Consider the following 20275-nt stretch of genomic DNA (forward strand, 5'->3'; position numbering starts at 1 on the left):
ACAAGAGCTGGAAGAAGGTGGCAGGGAGAATTTTTGCCTTATCACGCTAGGGAGCTGAGGCCAGACCCACAACAAACATCATGTACACTTAGTTACATCATTCAAGGGAGCTACTTACCTGTCCTGAAGAAATCCACAAGAGAGGTTTAATATACAGAGAAGTGCATGTAAGGCACTCAAACAGCCTTTTGTACTTTGTGTGTTCACAGGTATGTGTTCAGTTATTCCCATGCACTACAAAACGTGGAACTCTACAGTCAAGTGTTTTTAAAATCAGAATCCAGCCAACTCCTTCAACCAAAAAAACCCTACTGAAGCTCTTGATTCTTTAAATTGTTGATTGCCATCAACTTTCAGAGAGCATATGAGAGATGGCATCAGACACTCACCTGTTCTCAAGCCAGGAATGTTGAGAAAGTTACATCCAGGGTACAAAACAATTAATGAATTTGCCAGTGCAGGGAGAAGGATGTAGGCAAAACCCAAGACTCAATGAGGAACCAAACAGAGGATCCCTCAAAGCAAATTAAGCACCAAGTGGTGTGGAAAAACAGGACTATTAGTCGTGGACAGAGAAGTCAGAGCTAAACTCATGACATATTTGATTAGTTCAGGAATGACCTCTAGGGTCATTCCCCAGGGTATGGTGAACACGGTATGTTAAAGGCTTTGTAGATTCCCAGGCTCATGGAAAAATAAATGTTTCCATATGCAGTTCCAAGAGTAAGAAGAGGCTATCTATGGGATAAATAAATTGCAGTTCTGTCTTGTGGAACTGAAATATCATTATTCCAAATAAACTACAACTAAAAGCTGTCCTCAACAAGGGAAACATGTAATTACTTTTTCTCCCCCCAGTCTGAATAAAATTATTTTGCTTCCAGAAATAACTTTACTAGCTGGCTTAAGATAATGCCTCAATGTAGAAAACCACCCTTCACCTGAACAGAACATCCCTGCCTTAAAATAACAGCTAAGATTGACTGATCACAGCTATTAAGATACATTAAAAATCTCAAGGGAATTCCATACAAGGTAGTTCCAAAGAAGGTAAGATTTAATGTCTTCAAAACAAGGTATTCATATGACAAATTAAATGTGGATTTGCAGTACTTTAAAAGAATATTTTTTAAGCTCAAGAGTGTGCAAGCATTGCTGTTCCTCAGTAAAGGCAGGTAGGCTCACTGATGTGTATCCATTCATCCATTTAGAAGTGGGTCACAGCACCAGCTGATCAGAACAGTAATTTACTTCCACCATCAAAGCAGAAAACCATTCCAGAGGAGACAGACATCAAGGGAGTTCAGACTCCTTACATGGGAATATGGAAACCCTAAAAGGATGCTGCTTGTGAACACTTCAAAAGCAATTAAATGTAATGGGCACATTTGGGTATATTATCATTCTAAACACATGTTCCTCCAAGTACATACTGTGTCACAGCCTAAACTGCAGGAGACAACAGGAACTTTCAGATCTTTCCTGAAGGCTTAAGTGACTCCATTACATTTTTCATACCTTCTTGCTGGCTGCATGAGGACCATTCCAGGACAACATTCAGACTGACACTGCTGTATGTGAGAGCTCAGAGGAAACAGCAGAAAGCAATTCTGATAAATCTTCCATAAAAGTAAACCAATGAGAAATAGCAATAAAATGTTTAATGCCTGTAATTTATTGTATACATACTCTGCAAAATGTATATGCATTTGGTGTGTGCTAAAGTATACACTTCCTTGACAGCACCAGAGAGCAGGTAAGCTATGTATGAGTTAACCCGATTTGTCACATTGTGTGAAAAGACACTGTGCACACATGATATCCCCAAAGGAAAAAATCATTGGCTAAAACTAGAAGCACCCTTATTTACAAACTAACACTTTAATATTGTGTCACACCCACTCACCAAAATAAATAGAAGTACATTCATCACAATTTAAACACCAGTCTCTCCATATATTTATTTCTTTCTGACATGTTTTGGTCTCCAGAAATATGCTATATCTAGAAATATGCATCAACTACTAGATTATGTTACAAAATGCAAACAAAAAAATAGAAAATTAGTTTTCCTGGACAATATTTTGGGCTTTACACAAAAATAAATCCAGATTTCCATAAAGATCTCATATACTTCTTGAAAGATTTTTATTTTAAAGCACAGCACAGAGTTGCACACTAAGGCTTCCTGTGATATGCAAAACCCTGGCCTCCAAAAGACATTGCTGTAAAGTGAAATACAGCTCAAGTGTAAATACAAGACATTTTCAAAAAGTAGTCATCAATAGAAAGTGCCCTTCATTTGATTTAGCATTAGCAGTAAAGAAGTAGCTACCTTAATTGTGCAATCAAAGCCAGACCTGGAAGGGTTTTCTGAAAAGTAGGTTATTTCACACTCTCAAGTTTAAGGATATAGAATCTGAGATAGCAGAAACCAACCTTTTAATCCTCCTACATTCATTATTTTTTGACACAATTTAGTAAAAAGGCACATTGTCAAATGGTGAATTAAAAATCTAAAAACCAAACCAGAATTTCCTTAAATACAATTAAATCATTAGCTGAATATCCAATCTCTATAAACCAATGTAAGCATTCTTCCAGTTTTTCTTCACTTCAATTTCAGATGCACTTTGGAAGTACTGAAATACTGTCATTAGATGAATACTATTAATCTGGTAAACAGTAAACAGGTTTTTGGATACAAGGTCAGGAATTAAAAAACGAGTTTAGCTCCTTCCTAGCTGACATACAAATAAGCAACAAATATGCAAGCACATTAAAAGCCAAACCTTTGTACAAAATAGGAAATCAATCAGCATCCCATGCCAATTATGAGAAAGTACTTCTTGACTGCAAAATTACACGTGTCCTTGAATAATTTGTCATTTGAAATTGACAAAATTTAAGCAATGATCACTAGGTGAAGAAAGTTATACAGTGTCTTAGGGAGGCTAGCAGAGTACATTCCAGTCACCATCTAAATGACAAAGTGCTTTACAGATTATAACTGATCTTGCATGGTTAACTAAACAAAAAGTGGTGAAATAACCAGGTTTTACTTAACCTGTATTTGTCTGAAATGCAGATTTCTTTCCCAGTGGAACCAATTTCAACTTAATATATTTCTTTTGCTTCATGAGAGACTTTCTTCTCCCCAGCCAGGCAGGAAGTTGCTCACAGATGATATAAGCTGTCTGGGTTGATGGACCTCAAGTCTTTTTCCAGCTAAAAAGAATTTAAAAGTACAAACCCAGAACTTGATCGTGGTCCCAAAGTTCATTGTCCTGAATGGGTCATTCTAGAAACAAGAAATCTCCAACAGGAAATTTGAGATGGTCCCAATGCAGCAGAGAATACAGCACACTTCCAGACAGTGAAGTTACACTATCTTGCATGGTCTCAAGTGCCTACACTGAAACAGTTTTTGATAGTTAATAGAGAAAGTTAAAACTACAGAGGAGCAACAATGTATCTTCACCTGGGCTCCATATTAGCTAACACTGAGATAGTCTATAGAATCTATAACAGTAACTTACATCAGTTGTTTTGCTGAGGCAGTGAAATGGTACACCAGTGACAGAAAACATCTTAAAAAGGCCAAGCTGTTTTTTCTTACATTAAGAATCAGATGTTTAAACTTGAGCAGATTCCAAGACTGTTCCTTACAGGTTGCTATCTGAACTGCTTCCTAGGAGCAGCACTGTTAAGAACAGCCACAATAGGAAAGGTTCCTTTGTTGTTTTTCCACAAGGTAATTTTTCCTTTTTCCCCACCCCCAACCAACACCCAAAGCTCTTTCTCTATTTTTTAGAGTATTTCTAGCATTAAAACATAATGGCCTGAAGCAGCTGAGGGCAGATGCTACCAGTGGAGTTCTGGAGCTCGAGGCAAAGCTGAGTAGTGACACTGGTGAGCTTTGAAGGGCAACTTGGGGAAATCCAAGTAGATGCAACACCAGATTTGAGCTTCAGGTCTCAGTGCAACTCCTGTACACTTACATGAGCCCTGTGCTGACGGTAAACAAATTCAGTTACTGAAACAAACAGTCTTTTAAGTGCATAGTTACAAATCATGTGCAAATATGGGCATTAAGGTAAGTAACTGAACTAACTCTCCTGCTACAAATTATTTTAGGTATTTGGCTTGCTGAAATCAATCACAAATATTAACTAGTTAACAATATATTAATACTGAACAGCTGCAAATGCATTCTAACAAAACTTATGTTGTTCTTTCTGAATAGTAAAACTAATTAGATAAATGACTGCTTCACATTTTGAATAATTCAACCATCAGATGTTTAATGCAAGAAAAAACACAATTTGTAAAAGCAGCAGAAGTTGTTAAATAAATCTGAAGACTTACAGGGCAGGAGAAGAATTCCCAAGCATATGCTTGAGCCCAAAAGCACAGGTTACATACAAACACTAGAAATTTCTGTTTTCAGGGTGTGTTTCTCGTACTGAATTAGACTGGCACTGGAATTCCAGACACAGCAACAGCCAACAATCTTTTGGCCATATCCATCACTGCACAGTCTGCAAATGACATACAGTTTTCTGTTTAAAGAGGTTCAAATTATTTCTATGGGTCCTCAAATCAAAATATCTTCAGCACTTTACTACCTGAAATACCTGTGGGCTGTGACTGAATTTACACCCAAGCTGCTGCTGTACAGAAGATGACATTTTAACACTTTAAGGCTCATGTTAGGAGGCAGGGTAGGATATAGAGCAATCTCTCCAAGTCTCAAGAAATATCAGGGAACAAGAATGCTATTCCTTTCTTTCAAGTGAATGCAAAATTGGTTTACTGGTATGTGGCCCACACAGTTCCAAGTCAGTGCATAGCTAGTCAGTATTTCTGCTGGCATCTTGAACTGGTTTAATCAATGGAAACATCTAATTATTTCATTCCATTTAATATGCATTAGTGCATTAATTTCTTCATAAAAAAACAACCCCAGCAAGTATTAAAAATAAATATCTTATTTAGGTCAAACTAAAGCCTTGTTTTTCAGTACTTTAATCCCTTTAAATATTCTTTTGCCCTCTAACAAGCAAATGGAAACTGAAGTAGAATAAGAGATGTATGGAGGCAGAGGGGAGCAGAAACATGAACAAAGTCAACACCATAAGTCACTTAACGCGTCCTCAGCTTCTTAGACTGTCTCTTGCGTTTCAGTTCTTCTTCTTCCCGTCTCAGTTCTTCCAGGTCTTCCTGAACACCGAGTCTCAAGCTGCCAAACAAGATTAAAATCCTTTACACTGCTACTCAGGACACCTGAGGTTTTACTTCAACACACCCGAAAAGCAACGCTAAAAGTACTACAGCGGACTCAAGAATAATTTCATATCAGATCTTCTTTAATTATAGAATGAATGCAGCTTTAAGAAATCAAGATTTTTTTAAACAGTAAGATCAGAATCAAGTATTTCAATGGAAATAGATACTTTAAACTTCTGTCAAAAAATAAAGACTGTATAAAAAATTAATAAATTTAATTCATAGGGTCTTTTTTTCTCCCAAAAAGCAGCTACTGAAACACATCCATTGAAAAAGTAAAATTAAATTTAACTCAAGTTTATGTCCATTTCCTTTATGCTACATGTGTAGCTAAAAGCAAGCCAGGAATTCAACTCTGCAAAACCTCACTAAGATGTCAACAGAGTTTGGTTAACAGCAATATCACTTTAAAATTCCATTTATTTCTCCTAACTCCACTTAACAGACTATAGCTTTCCATGGACTGCAGTTATTCCTCAGGAGCCAGGAGGAATAAGGACACTGACTATAACTTCAAAGATGCAAGTTACTAATGCTCGAGGCACCTTCTGAATAACCATATAGAAATTTCAGTAGAGCAAAAGAATTTGGTGAAACCATGCACTCCAACAATTGCATTTTCTATAAAAAACCCTTATAGCTTTCACAAAGTTTGTCCCACCACTCATTTAAAAACAAAGAATCAGTTTATGCCATAAGAATTGTTCAGGCCCAAACGCCAAAACCAACATAAAAATATCTTCATAATTTAAATCAGCGACTGTAGAAGCTTCTTAACATACTTTTTATATGTCTATAGAAATAGACACACACACTTGAATAGATAAAAACAAATGAAATTTCCATACCTCAAACTAGCAAAATATTGTAATGCTTGGGACAAATTAAAGGATTTGTAGTTTGAACTGAAATGTATAATTTTAACAATATTTTTGGAAATTAATTAGTTTTGTTTTTTATTGGTTCTTAACTAGCAAGGTTTGTGATAGACAAGGACACACATTACTAATTTAGTGTATAAATACTAACTATATTAATTGTCCGTATGAAATCCATCTTTTACTTTACCTTCCTTATAAAAAGTTGTAAGGCTATTTACCTCTGCTGTAAAAAGCAGAGTGGATATTTGCTAGCTTAGCCCTATGGCTTCAGTAACAAACAAGCTTTGCAATTTGTATCCAAGTTCAAATCCATGCATACCTCCTAGCTTCTTCTTTCTGTTGCTCTCTCCAGCTGCTCTCCATATAACGTAAGGCATAATCACTTTCATCTTTGTACCTGAAAATTAAATATCAGTTTTCAGGACATTAAAAAAAAAAAAAAAACAAAACAAAACAAAACAAAAAAAAACACAGCTAGAGAATTAATATCCCTTCTTAGGAAGAATAATTACTTGTTCTACTGCTTGTTCTGCAGTATCTTAAAACTGTTACTTTTCTTACCTCTTCCGGTCATAGCCAAATATTTCCCGAATATGTTTTGATATTTCTTCTTGAGGTTCCCCTTCATCTTCAATGAAGTCATCCATTTCAGAGTCATATTCATCATCATCATCGTCTTCTATTTGTCTCTTATAACTAACAGGTGGTCTTCCAAGGCCTAAATGACAGGACAGAATAAAATCATTAACTAATAACATGAACATAATTTTAATTTAACAGTACTTTTCCTTACTGTATCTTGAGTATAGCCATTTTCTGGGCTTCAAGGAAGAAAACTTCTGCCTCAAGTTAACCAGCACTTCTCAGAAATTCAGCAAGAGGAAGTACTTCCTCTGAGTTGTGCTAGAGGAGATCCCCTATCAGTATCAACAACGGGATCCTGAGAAAACCACTCAGCAGATAGCTGCTCTTTGTTCAGGGCTTTACAGGCACTTATTCACTACACTCCATACTGCTTGCTCCTGGTCAGAAATGAATTTTTAGAACGGTTTGTCACTGCTAAGATAAATCTGCCACAACACTGAAATATAAAACCTGTGAGTGATTTTTCATCTAGACTTCAAGCATCTGTTATTTAAGACACTACAAAGTTTTATAGACCAACTATTAAGCAACTATTTGCTGGAAGTGAATCCTTCAATTCTTTTCCTTCTAACACCATTCATATACCAGTATCCATCACAGACTGCTTAGTTTTTTTCATGTGATACTTCACACCACCTGCATTTCAAAAATTACAAGCATAGGTAAAAACAACTATGTTAAAAGCTGCTATATTTAATTTTGTTTCAGTTATTAAACTGTTCTTATCTGAGTTTCACTTCAGTTTTTTAAAATTTTCTCCCCACTGGGAAACAGGGCAAGCGAGCAGCTGCACGGTACTTAGTTGCCAGCTGGAGTTAAACCACAGCAGTGAAAAAATTCTTCTATAAATGCATACCTTGTGGATGAAGCACAGGTCTGTGCCCTGGGAAAGGCCTCATTCCATTGATCTGTCCGTTGCTAGGTCTTGTGACAAAGTTTTTAGAGGAAATGGTTTCCGACACGACAGTACACTTGGGTTTCACAGCCGTGCCCGGGCCGCTGCCTGGTCGCCCAGGTCCTGCGCTTGTGCTGATGCCTGGCCTCCCTGGTCCAGTGCCCAAGCTGCTGCCTGGTCGCTTGGCCCCTGTGCTTGGACTGATTCCTGGCCTTCCTGGTCCTGTTCCCAGGCTGCTGCCCGGTCGCCCTGGTCCTATGTTTGTGCTGCTGCCCGGCCTTCCCGGTCCAGTGCCCAAGCTGCTGCCCGGCCGCTTAAGTCCCCCGCCAGAGCTGCTGCCCGGCCGCCCAGGCCCTGTGCTCGAGCTGCCCGTCGGCCTTCCCGGCCCCATGCCTGAGCCACCTCCTGGTCGCCCAGGGCCTGTGCTTGAGCTGCTGCCTGGCCTCCCAGGTCCTGTGGCTGAGCTGCTGCCCAGTCGCCCAGGTCCCGAGCTTAAACCGCTTCCCGGCCTTCCAGGCCCCACGCCAGAATTGCTGCTCGATCGCCCCGGTCCCGCACTTGAACCGCCCCCGGGATGTCCAGGTCCTCCTTTTCCTAAGCTGCTGCCAGATCGTTTTGCGTTGGAGTTGATTCCATGTTGAAGGGCTGCAGGTTTCCCTGGTTTTGCATGGGCAGACTTTTTCAGGCTGGATTCTTTTGCAGATGGCATTCTCTGGGCCCCGTTGGCCATGGGTTTTGAGGGTGGCACATGAGAGCTTGAGCCAGACTTTCTAATACCATTGACAGGTAATTTATTGTGACTGCTACTGGTAGAGCTTTTTAAGGAACCATTTTGTGATGTTTTATCCATTTGATCAAGTCTGGAAGAAGATGATGACCGTGGGTGTTTTTCAGTCAATGCCGGTGCTTTGGATTTCTTATCAATACCACCCATAGAAAGTGACAGACTGCTTTTAGATGTGGAATGTTTGTCTACTGAGCTTTTATTAAGTTTTGTGTTTACAGTTGCTTTTTGAGAAGACAGTTTTTTTGAAGAACTGGATATCCCTGTAGGCTTAATATCCTTCTCGCTTTTCTTATGCATTTCTACTTTTTTGTTTTTGCGTCCCAAAAACTCCCTCTCTCTCAATTCTTCTGCTGTTCTGGGCCTCTCTTCCACCTTTTTCACTGGTTTTATTTCCACTGGTTCATATTGTTTCTTTTCAGCAAGCCTCAAGAGCTCTGCAAAGTTCAGAGGTGCTGGTGCACTTTTGGGAGGTGCCTTTGGTTTCATTGCAGCTTTGGATGGTTTCTCTTCATATTCTTCTTGCTCATGCTCAGATTCTGTCTGACTGTACTCAAGCTGCTCAGTTTCATCTTCTGTTGCATACTCAGCCTCCGGGGCCTGAGCAACATTCTCACAAGCCCTCCTCTTTTTAGGCTTCTCTTCAACGGGAACGCCATTATAGCCATAAAAATTATCCTTTGTTCGTGAGGCCATAGCTCTTGCCTTTCTGTCATGTTTCAGTTCAATACGCCTTGCCAAGAGCTGCTCTTTCTTCCTTCTTTCTTCCAGCGCTGCAAGAAAACCAAGAGAAAGCTTTGCAAAAGCACTACTTTTTATTTCAATATTTTCCAAACTAACAAACCACTTAAGACAGTAACTTAAGGATATCTGGCTAATAGCTACCCAAAACAGACCAGAAAGTGACCCCAGATCTGCCAACAGGGAAGGCTAACCCACCTGTGTCAGCTGCTCCAACAAAGGCAAGCAATTGAGTGAAATGCTGCTATAACAAAACCCACTAAGGCTTTTTGAGGAAGGCAGCTTTCCAGGATGCTATGAAAACAATGAAGAATCTTTGTATAAGAAGGTACAGAAGTTATGGGATCTCTGCATAGTGGAGGGAGTTCTGAGACTGAGCAAGAGAATCTTGACACTGTACAGAACTTACCATCAAATGTTTAAGAGAAGCTGAGGGAGGGGAGGGAATACAAGTATTGGGGGGTTAAGAACTGGAAAATGCCTAAGAGTGTGTGTGTGTAGAGGGATATAGGGGAGACACAAAAAGCAGCTGAACACAGATAAGCAAGCAGCTGGTCATTACACAAGTCTGATACGGCACAGGACTCTATCTCCACAGTCTGTCCTATATCCTTACTGTTCTGGCTTAGCTCTTTTCTGCATAGGTATGTGCTCTCATGTCTGTGACCTGCTGACAAGAGTCAGGCTGAACTAGCTGGTGAATGAGACCTCTAAATGTCAAATATTGGACAGACCAAGGAGTGGGGGCTAAATACCAGAAAGATTCAGAAAAAGTAAAAATTCCTAGAAAATTGATTGGGCTACTCATACTTTGGGTGCCTACAAAGGTACCATTCCTTGACTGTGTTACTCTATTGTCAAGGGCTGTGACAGCACTGAGTGTGCCAGCATGCCCCATATGGAATTCATGCCTAGTCTTGCTTCTGGCTGGACCTGGCAGCAGGGATAAGAACTCATGACTGGCCCAGGTCAGGAAGAATAACCTGGGCCATCCAGTCCATCAGATTTGGTTACCTTTAACAAAACATCAACATTAGAAACAAAGGAATACTAGTTTATTCCATAGGCTATTTAAAGGAAATATAAAAGTGGAGAAATTGTGTCTCAGACTTTAAAATTCACTTTATTGATACACTAGATTAAGACACAACAACAGCAACTCTTTCCATTTTTCACAGAGATGAAGCTTTTCAAAGTTAAGCTAACAAAAGCTGAAATAGTTTTTTGCTCTTCACCTTAGCTGCTTTCTCAATCTCCAGCCATAAATTCTAATGTAGCTGATGAATGTTTTAACTCCTTAGGAAAGCAACTAAATGTCCCCAGCCCTTAATTAGTTCCAGCTTTCCCTCAGCATCAGGTCTAAGCATAAGCAGCAGAAACAGACGTGCAGCTGTACTTGCAAGAACTTTGAAAAATGTGGCATATACCAAAGAATAAATGAAACTCTGCCATAGGAGATATTTTGTATTTTTACCTTTTTTCCTTTTTTCCTCTTCCTGCCGCCTGAGAAATGCTTGCACTGCTGCAGACTCTACACCCTTGACTTTGGGAACTTTTTTGGGAGGACCAACAGCCAAACTGTACCTTTTCTGCAAAGAACAAATAAATATGTCAGAAGAGTTAAGAAATGTAAAAATCAGTCTTTAAAACTGAGGAGTCGCATAACAGTCCCGTGCTTCACTTAAGCACAGAGATGGTACAGAGTAAACAAATTGCCACTGAAAATGAGGGTTGTGCTGGATACATTTGACTCACAGTTGTACTTTCAGGCTGATTAAGGAGCAACCAGCCCCAAGTTCTTGGGAGAATCTTGCAAGCTAGAAAGTGCCTGGTCCAAGGGAGTACAGGTGTCTTGAAAAATTTGAAAATTTGAAGAGTGGTTTCATAACCATCAGAAGGGCAAGATAACCAAAGTCCAGAACAAGATATCAGCACTAAGATAAGGACACCTGTCTTGTCTATACCACTGGCCAGCAGCCAACTACTTCAGCTTATAAATATTCTCATCAGGATGGGTCTGATTTGGGTTCTGCTTGAACTGCAGCTTAACTGGATGCCAGGTGACTCCTTGAGCAGGGATGCCTCTCAGGCAGAAAATCCTTACCTGAAACTAAGAGATCCCTCCTTACTCAAGGTGGAAAGATTCCTTACTCATGACAGATCCTCAGTAGGTGACAGAGGATGTTGCATTAGTATTATGAAACATTACTAATCCATCCCCCACATATTATTGCAAATGCTGTATAGATAATTCCATTAAATATGTACCACTGACCAAGCCTAAGAATGGATCCAGCCACTCAGACTCCAAATAGAGTTCAGAAAGCAAGGAGTCCACTCAGAACCTTGTGACTCAACAGGACCGTGCTTCTTGCTCCCTGCATTGCCAGTCCCTGAGAATCACTCTAAATGAATTAATTTGAACTCAACCTTTCTTTTTGTATGTTTCTTCCATTAATTAATAAGATGAACCTTGCATTTAACTTTTTAAACCTTGCCAAACCACTGCTGAACTTTGTTAAATTCCAGTGAATTGTCAAATCCTTATTTTATCTCAAAATACATTCCACTCATCCACAACAGGGGCTCACTCAGATTTCAGAAGGAAAAAACGGGAAACCAGAAGACAGGTAGGGAAGAAAAATGAGTGAAATGCACTGGACTAATAAGGAATGCAATGGCTGCATTAGTAATGGAATAAAAGTATTTCAGTTCAGCCTTAGTCTTTGACCAAGAGGAACCAAAAGCAAACTAAAGCCTAAGCTGCCAGAATCAATTCAATTCCAGACTGCGGGTTTCCAGCTCCATTTTTAGCTTACTTGTAGACACTCATTTCAGTTTCAGGTTACCTAATTAAGTAAAAATAGATAAATCAAGTCAAAAAATTGAATTACTCAAAAAATTGGAATGGACTTCACCAGCATAATTAATAGGCTGATGTAAAACCAACAATACTGATTTTAGTTCCTGCTGGCAGTGACCTTAAACACAATACTGTTGTACATCAAGGAGTTAGTGATCCACACAGCAGTTGACCTGAAATGGTGCAGACCTGCACCCTGCTTATCACCTGAGACCAGTGTGACCTCAGCACTAACTCTGACAGAATAAACAGGCCCCACCTGGCAATTACAGCACTTGCACATGGTATAAATTGCCAGGAGAAGAGAAGGCTCCAGGGAGATCTTGTTGCAGAGTTTCAGTACTGAAAGGGAGCTTATAAGAAAGATGGGGACAATTTGTAGCATAGACAGTAGCAAGGATGGGGGTGTTGGTTTTAAACTAAAACAGGGTGGATTCTGACTAGAAGTTGTTTCATGGGAGTGGTGAAACAATGGCTCAGATTGCCAAGACAGGCTGTAGACTTCCCATCCCTGGAAACATTCAAGGTCAGGTTGGACAAGGCTCTGGGTGACCTTATCTGTTTAAAGACATCCCTGCTCATTGCAGGGCAGCTGGACTAGATCACCTATAAAAGTCCCTCTTCTATGATTCTGTATCTCATTATATCCTGAGGTGAAGCTGTACATGTTCAGATAACATCCTTTTCCTTGGCAAAGGAAATGATAAATTGTGCTTTTAACTTCCCAGGCAATGCTGCAAAATTGCTAAAGACTACAACACTGATTACATGCACCACAGACAGGATTAGCCCAGCTTGCCATACCTAAAGGTCTGTCCAGTGCCGTTCAACTTGGGGTTCCAGTAACTGAACAGTGATAAAGTTATCTATGCAACCCCCCTTTTTTGCTTCTCTTATATCCAATAAATGTTACTTAAATCAATGTTAAGTGCCCAAGCACCTCCTAATGGGTTCTATAACGATCACCTGCACTAATGTGCTACACCTGTTCAGACATTGCCTTTCACAAATGTACCAGGTTGTGCCTAAAATGGGGGGGAAAGTTTTTTACAACTTCTTCCCACAAACAAAATACAGAAGAAAAAAACACAGCAATGAGAAAGAGTTGCAAAGGTAAATACAATAGAAGGCAGCTAAACCAGAAACAGAAGGAAAGCTGAATACATATAGCAACAAAAGAAACCCAAACCCAAAACGGAGCTTTGAGAGGGTGGGGTTTTTGTTTATTTCAGAAATAAGCCAATAGATTAAAATCTAAACCAAGATCTCCCATATGAGACATTAAGATTCCCATCAAATGAAAGAGATGTGAAAAAAAGACTCAAAACAGTATCACTGAAGAGCCACACAAGTCAGCATTTCTATAAATATCTTTCTGTCCTCATAAAACCTTATAAACTTTAACTAAAATACTCAAAATAAAATATCTGGTAAGGAAACCTACATCCAAATGTTACAGAAGCAATAATCAGGCAGGCTGGCAGCATAGCTCCCTATAAACACCAATATCACACAATGGAAGCCTTCATTCTCACTTCTTATTCATTGATCAGCAGCACAGGAATAGATCCTTGGATTATTTTAATTACTAACATGCAAACCCATAAATGAGCTTGAATACACATGCACTAAGAAGCAAGGTTTGAAGGCTCATTTCTAAACTTCATCCAAAACTGGCTCCAAGAAGGGCAGCTACAATACCAGCCTCTTGCAGTCTCGAGCAGTTTCTGAAATGACCAGAGCTGAATTGCAAATGTGCACTCTCCACATACATTACATGTTAAAACCTGCCATGTCACCTCATCACATCAAAGACCAACTACAGCCAAGCTCATTTACTGAGCTTCACCTCTCTGCAAAGAAATTTACCACAGTCTGAGAACCGATTTTCTTGTAAGTACCAAAAGCATTCCAGGACTTGACTGCTTAGGAACCCTGAACTGCGATGCAGCATTGCCCCTCAGCTTTTGCTCAAATGTGGCCCATGGCTCAGCATCCCAAAGAAATCTGCTTTACTCCATTTGAACTGGAATAGAGAGGCAAAGCAATCCAAACTTTATCAGTCAAAATCCCGTCAGAAACAGGATTAAGCAAATTAGTACCTTAGAAATTATTTGCAGTACTTTGTAGTACACTCATCTTAGTATAATGATATCTATGTAAATTATCTCACAAAGTTAAACATGTCATCTTTTGCTATTGGAAACCTAATTTGGCAAAGCTTCATTTAATTACTGCATTTCAAATGTACCCTCTGTTTCAAAAATTCTGTTTTAAAAATTGCATAGGACACATGCATCTTTTCCAGCCTAAATGATTTTGTGCCTAAGGAGCACCTTTGAAAACTGCTAAACAGCAGGGACAAATGTAGATTGATCTATTCTGTTGGGAAACCTTATAAAGAATTAAAATGATGGGGAAGCAGTTTTCAGGCTTTGTTCTGCTGCACTGTGACCAACAGCCCTATCCGGGAGCAGGTTTGTAAAGCAGCTTGACAGACAAGCTCTTTCCTGACTGCCTCTAACATGACAAATCATGCAAAATTTAAATTAAGTCTTCCTATCGGTAGCATTTCTTAATACTGAGTAACAACTGAAAACACAACAAAACAATTCATAAATGAACACCCATTTTCTTTACTATTGCTGATAGCAGTCATATTCACCTTCATTCAGTAACAGCATAAAATAACCTGAAGTGTAGCCTTTTTAAAAGCACTGAACCATACACACGCTCCACAAACACTAATAAAGTGTTTTCTATACAGTGTAAATGAATATGCATCAGACTGCAGGCAGAGCACACAAAATAAGGCAACACAAACAACACCTGCACTATTCTGGCTTTTAATAACTATTGCTAAGTTGGTTAAATCAACAGAGGAATAGGAATGTTTAACCTTTAGGAAAGAGCAGGTCAAGCTGTTCCCAGAACACCATTCGAGTAGCAAACAGTGATTATTTACTCTGAAGTCACCGATTTCCTTCAAAACATGGCACATGATCCTGATAGAGTTGTAGCAGCTTTGATGTCAGCATTCAAGTATCAAATCTTGGGACTGTAAAACAGAATTTATGAAATAATTTTTGGCACCCAAATGAGGCCCCAAGAGGCCTAGATCAAATACCAGCACCAGACAGAAGTAGTAGAACTGCCTTTAAAAATGGTCAATATTTACACAGGTGCCAATGCAAGATCAATGAAAGTGATCAATTCTGCCAAACCTGATTCTCAAGCGGAGCATCTATGCAGTTGAGTTATTGCAAGGGACTCGCACATGCAGTGCAAAGACAGTTCCACTCGTATTATCCACTGCAGGCAACTTGCAGGGGCTCTCCCAGGCTGGGGAGATGCCTTTATTTGCTTGTTTTTCACTAGCATGTTACAACACTTTGCCTGTCCTTCCTTATCAGCTGCCAAGACATGTAACTTTCTCCAATGGGGAGTCTCATTTCTCCCTAAATGTTTTTCAGGATAAAACTTCCCGAGAACATTAGGAATGGTTCATCCACCACATACGTCCTTGTTTGTGTCACTCCTCTGGCAATGCCAGTTCCTCAGAAGGCAGCTTTCCACATTGTAAGTGGCCATTTGTGTTCACTGCCCAGGGGGCAGGCCTCTGCCCTTCATCCTGAACTGGTATTTCCAAAGCTTCTGCTACAGATTCACCAGGGGGTTCCCAGCAGCTGACTCTGCAGTGATACTTGGAATACACTCACACGATGATTTCTCAACTGCTGCTTTTAATTTCTGTTTGCGACAAAGTAAATAGCGGGTAACAAGCATGTTTAAATTTGCTTCTCTTCAGGTTCTAACGACTCCTACCAAAAGAAACACAAAATGCTCATCTTACCAGCTCACACTGCTCTCCCCTCCCAAAACCAATTCAACAGGTTCATACATTTTCTTCCAAAAAAAGCAAAAATTATTTTCTTCCAATTCTGCAACTGCTGCCACAACACCCAACGAGAACCCTTAGCTGGAAAAAAATGCTGACACTTCTTTTATTAAAAGTTGTGTCACACAGAGGAAAAAAAAATGTACAGATACTTTATAGGTACTTCATGCTTTCCTTTCTGCAGCAGTACTGTAGACCCCATTTTCATCTGCTTTCGCAAAAAAAAAAAAACAAACAAACAAACAAAAAAAAAAAACAAAAAAAACCAAAAAAAACAAAGCCAAACAAACAAAACACCAAAAACCCCCAGAAAACCACCAAGAATAGGAAAAGCTGGAAATTTTACTAGTCAGCATTTAAACCTCCACAGTCTGGAACTTTACTATCAGGTCAGTCAAGCTGAGAGCAAAAGCCCACCTCACCCCTGCCAACATTTCACATTGTATATCTTGTAGCTCCTCCTGTGCAGGCTGATGCAATCCAAAGCAGTTTAGGCCCCGTTTTGAGGCAAGTTTTAGGCACACAATAAATGCACACACATCAATCGATGGGAGTCTGGTCCTACAGCAGCAATCTGCACTTCACATCCATTCCCATTATTTCTCATGCAGGGCTTCTCTTGCCTGGGGGCAAATGCTCGATAATTTGTAGATTAGAATTTGATGGGCAGGCTCTGTAACCCAAAGTCCTCTGAACAAACTCCGGGATTCTGCCAAGTGTTTCACTTGAGGAATACTTAATTCCTCGTGGCTACTTGTATCTGTCAGCTCCACTGGAGGCTGCTTTCTAGCATTCTAACTTAAAGTGAAACCTCACAAGTGCTGACGTGGTGATGAGCTCTTTTGGTTTTGCGTCACCTCTTTGTGGTTAAATTGTACCAGATTTCTGTAAAATCTGTACACCAGAGTTTCGCCCTCAGTTAAAAGGAATTGGGAGCAATACGAGATGTTTATATTGTCACTAATGGTTCATTAGAAAGTACAGTGAAATAAAAGAATGATTTGGTTTCTGTTGTTTTAAGCTACAGTAAAATTTCACATTTTACAGAATAGGTACAATAAAAACATCTGAAACTGCTTTGCCACATCATGTGAAACACGTGGCATAATACAATTTCACCAAAATGAGTGACACAATCTATTCAAACCTCCCTAAAATCAACATTACCTCTCATAACTATTATCATGTCTAGTCAAAGCAACACCACACTGAAAATCTAATGAACTACTAATATGAACACAGGTAACAAGATACAGCAGTGAAACCCCTATGGAATATTAGATGATAAAAACTGGGGCTCTACTCAGCAACTCCTGTGAAGATGATTAGCAGCACATCACTAACAGCTTAGACAGTAGCTCATATATGTACCGTCTTATTTAGAAACAAAACCTGATGCAACTAACAGGACACCAAAAGGCTGATTTCAGCAATGTTCCCTTTGAATCTGGATTTCCATAGGGAGATGAACAAGCAGATTTGTTTTTACAGGGACATGATGTAATACCTTATTTATCCAGGTCCCCTTTTTACAATACAAGGCCACATTATTTCTTGGAGTTTTTATATAGTTTCTACTTTGAACTAAACACTACCTGTATAGTGTGTATATGTATTTATACTTTCAATATACACTACTTGTTCATGTCACAGTTTTTCATTACAAAGGGCACAGAATAGTTAGGTGCACTGTAAAGTTTAAAACAAACTTATCAGAGAGAAATTCAGAGGATATGCTCATTAATGCAGGAACTAGCATTAATGGAAACCTGGTAACTTTATATACCAGTAAATGTGTAATTAGTCTATATGGTGCTTTTAATAAAAGTATTTAAAAATAATTATATTCTTCTTATATAAACACATTGAATGTACTAGCTTTAACAGAGTTGTTTAGCTGTCCAGTGATTGTAAAATCTCCATGGGCTCTCTTTTTAAAGCCCAGCAGCTGCAAATAGCTTCAAGCAGTGCCAAGTGCAGCTCTGCTTTTGCTCAGACTGGGGCCAACTTCAGAGTTAAAAGCTGTACCAGCAATGTGCTAAACCAAACTATTTCAACTGTGGATTCAATTGCACTCTCACTCCATGAGTTAATCAGGAATTGGCAAATCCTAATTCTGCCTTTTCTAAAATGAGTAACTCAACCCTCATCCATTGCACAACAAGTAGGATCCCCTCCCTCCACCACAACATCAGCAATGGAGAATAGGGCAGATATTTTATCAATCCATCATCACGGCTTGAAACTACTTGCGACAAAAAAGCAGTGGCACACACAGTAAAGCTGCATGGGGAAAGAGAGTGTAAAGAGAAGCTTTAAACATCTAAAATAAGAATTATAATAACCCAGTGACAATTTAGTGAGACAGCTCAAGACTGATCAAACTAGCATTTAAATATCCTAAAGTGTTTCTAGATATAGTATTATTTATGTTATGAACCAGATTCCTATGTAGGGTCAGAGACAAATTAAACGTGCCTAAAGAGAAAAAAAAAGATTTTATAAGACTTTAAACCCACAATGGAATCTAATTAATTTCACATCTACCATATGGTCGGTACATATCATCAACTGGTCACTCTACTAGTGAACATTACCCAAGTTTTACTAATGTTATAGAGACACTGAGATAGTCACTAGTTCTGACACCACCAAAATGAAGACACTGTACCATTGAGAATATAGGTAGTTTCTGTTTTTCCCCACAGTTTTTGCTAAAAACAACCACCTCTCATTTACACTGCATTTAAGCAAACTAATCATAGAAACAGAACTCTGGCACCCTTGTTGACGAACAAACAAAAAAAGTGTCTCCCTAACTGCTGGCTACCAAGGAGAAAATATTTTTTATCCAAATAAGCACGCATGACTTATAATTTGGGTCCTCCCAGAGGAAGGAAAGCCAGCATATTAATGTACGAGAAGGCCACGTGCCCTTCCTCCTGCCAGACTTCATCCAGGCAAGTCAGTAGGTTATTTCATACGGAATCCACATGCTACCGAGAGCTGGAACTAAAACACAAACTGCTGAAGAACAGACCTCATAACAATATAATGAATATAGCAAAAGCCTTCCGCCAATCCTCCCGACAGCGCTGTTACACATTATTCTTTCACGGTGCACACAGAGACCTCAGACAACGCAGCCCATTCCCCCAAAACTTGTCACTTTGTCTCCGACTCGCACTTGAGACGTGGCAAACCTGTGTTTTCAGAGCAAACAAAGGGTCTTAGCCGGCTTTTAGGCACTGCCTTCGCCGGCTCCACCGCTGTGCTCCCGGGATCTCGGCACTGCCCGAGCGGGAGGCGCAAGCCGCGGCCGGCCGCTCCCAGCCCGGGGGTGCCGGCACCTGTTGCCGGAGGGGCCCCGCTCGCCCCCTCCCCGCACACAGACGCTTCTCCGGCCCCCAAGAGCGAGCAGCCCCAGCCGGCGAGGCGAAAGGCCCGGCAAGCCCGCCGGCGGGCGCTGCCCGGGCGGGGGGCCGGGGCCGAGGCGGGCAGGGCTCTGCCGAGACCGAGGGGCCCTTCCCGGGCCCGACCGCCACCGCGTCCCCCAGCAGCCCCAGCCGCCCCCGAGCTCACCGGCACAGCGTTCAGCCCCTGCTGCTCCGAGGCCATCACGAGAATGTTGTGGAAATCCATGGCCGGGCCGGAACACGGGGGGGGCTGCGGCAGCCGCCCCGCTCGCACCGCCCGCTGCCCCCCGCCCGCTCGGCCCCGCTCGCTTCCGCCCGCGGCCGCCTACCCTTTATATAACCTCGCCTGGCGCCGGCGTCACTTCCCCTGTGGCGGAGCCTCGCCACGGGAAACGGGGCTGGGAAAGGGGAGGGATCGGGGACCTGCGCCGGGGGAGCCCAGCGGGACTGCCGGGCCCGGAGCGGCGGCGGGGGCGGCCTTATGAGACCTCCGGGGCAGCCCCGGCCCGGCCCGGCGCCTCTCGCCGCCCCCCGCTCACAGCTGGGGCCGATGCCGGGGATTGCCCTTCCGCCCACCTCGGTTCGTCCCTGAAACGCCTTAGAGAGAGGCTGCGAGGGCGTGGGGTGACGGCTTCAGACTGTCAGGGTCACGAAGAACTTCTTCACTGTGAGGGTGGTGAGGAACCGGGACCGCTTGCCCAGAGAAGTTGTGGGTTCCCCATCCCAGGAAGTGGTCAAGGCCAGGTTGGATGGGGCTTGACTCAACCTGCTCCAGTGAAAGGCGGCTCTGTCCACAGCAGGGGGGTCTGAACTGCATGATCTTTAAGGTCCCTTCCAACCCAATCCATTTTATGATTCTGTGA

General features: G+C 41.1%; 1 protein-coding gene across 2 annotated transcripts; it reads right to left on the bottom strand.

Moving 5' to 3' along the window:
- Window positions 1-1687: 1687 nt before the first annotated feature.
- SPTY2D1 (SPT2 chromatin protein domain containing 1) lies at window positions 1688-19758 on the bottom strand. 2 transcript variants are annotated; one of them, XM_062494617.1, is made up of 6 exons: window positions 19742-19758; window positions 10710-10824; window positions 7672-9267; window positions 6732-6888; window positions 6490-6567; window positions 1688-5242 (listed from the first exon to the last, which is right to left on the bottom strand). In XM_062494617.1, the coding sequence occupies exons 3-6, from the start codon at window positions 9188-9190 to the stop codon at window positions 5146-5148; spliced, it is 1851 nt and encodes a 616-aa protein (XP_062350601.1). In that variant the 5' UTR covers window positions 9191-9267; window positions 10710-10824; window positions 19742-19758; the 3' UTR covers window positions 1688-5145. The 2 variants fall into 2 exon arrangements, with proteins under 2 accessions (XP_062350601.1, XP_062350600.1); XM_062494616.1 differs by lacking the exon at window positions 19742-19758 and adding an exon at window positions 19579-19709.
- Between the last annotated feature and the right edge of the window lie 517 nt (window positions 19759-20275).

The sequence above is a fragment of the Cinclus cinclus genome, chromosome 6, assembly GCF_963662255.1.
Source record: "Cinclus cinclus chromosome 6, bCinCin1.1, whole genome shotgun sequence".
NCBI lineage: Eukaryota > Metazoa > Chordata > Aves > Passeriformes > Cinclidae > Cinclus > Cinclus cinclus.

Bases quoted from the DNA above. Each gene is read 5' to 3' on its own strand.
- SPTY2D1 (XM_062494616.1), bottom strand. From the start codon at position 19,638: ATGGATTTCCACAACATTCTCGTGATGGCCTCGGAGCAGCAGGGGCTG. The intron at 10,825-19,578 runs GTGAGCTCGGGG...TGTTCTTTGCAG, and splicing joins AGGGGCTGAACGCTGTGCCG to AAAAGGTACAGTTTGGCTGT. The intron at 9,268-10,709 runs GTAAAAATACAA...GTTTTCTTGCAG, and splicing joins AGAGGAAAAAAGGAAAAAAG to CGCTGGAAGAAAGAAGGAAG.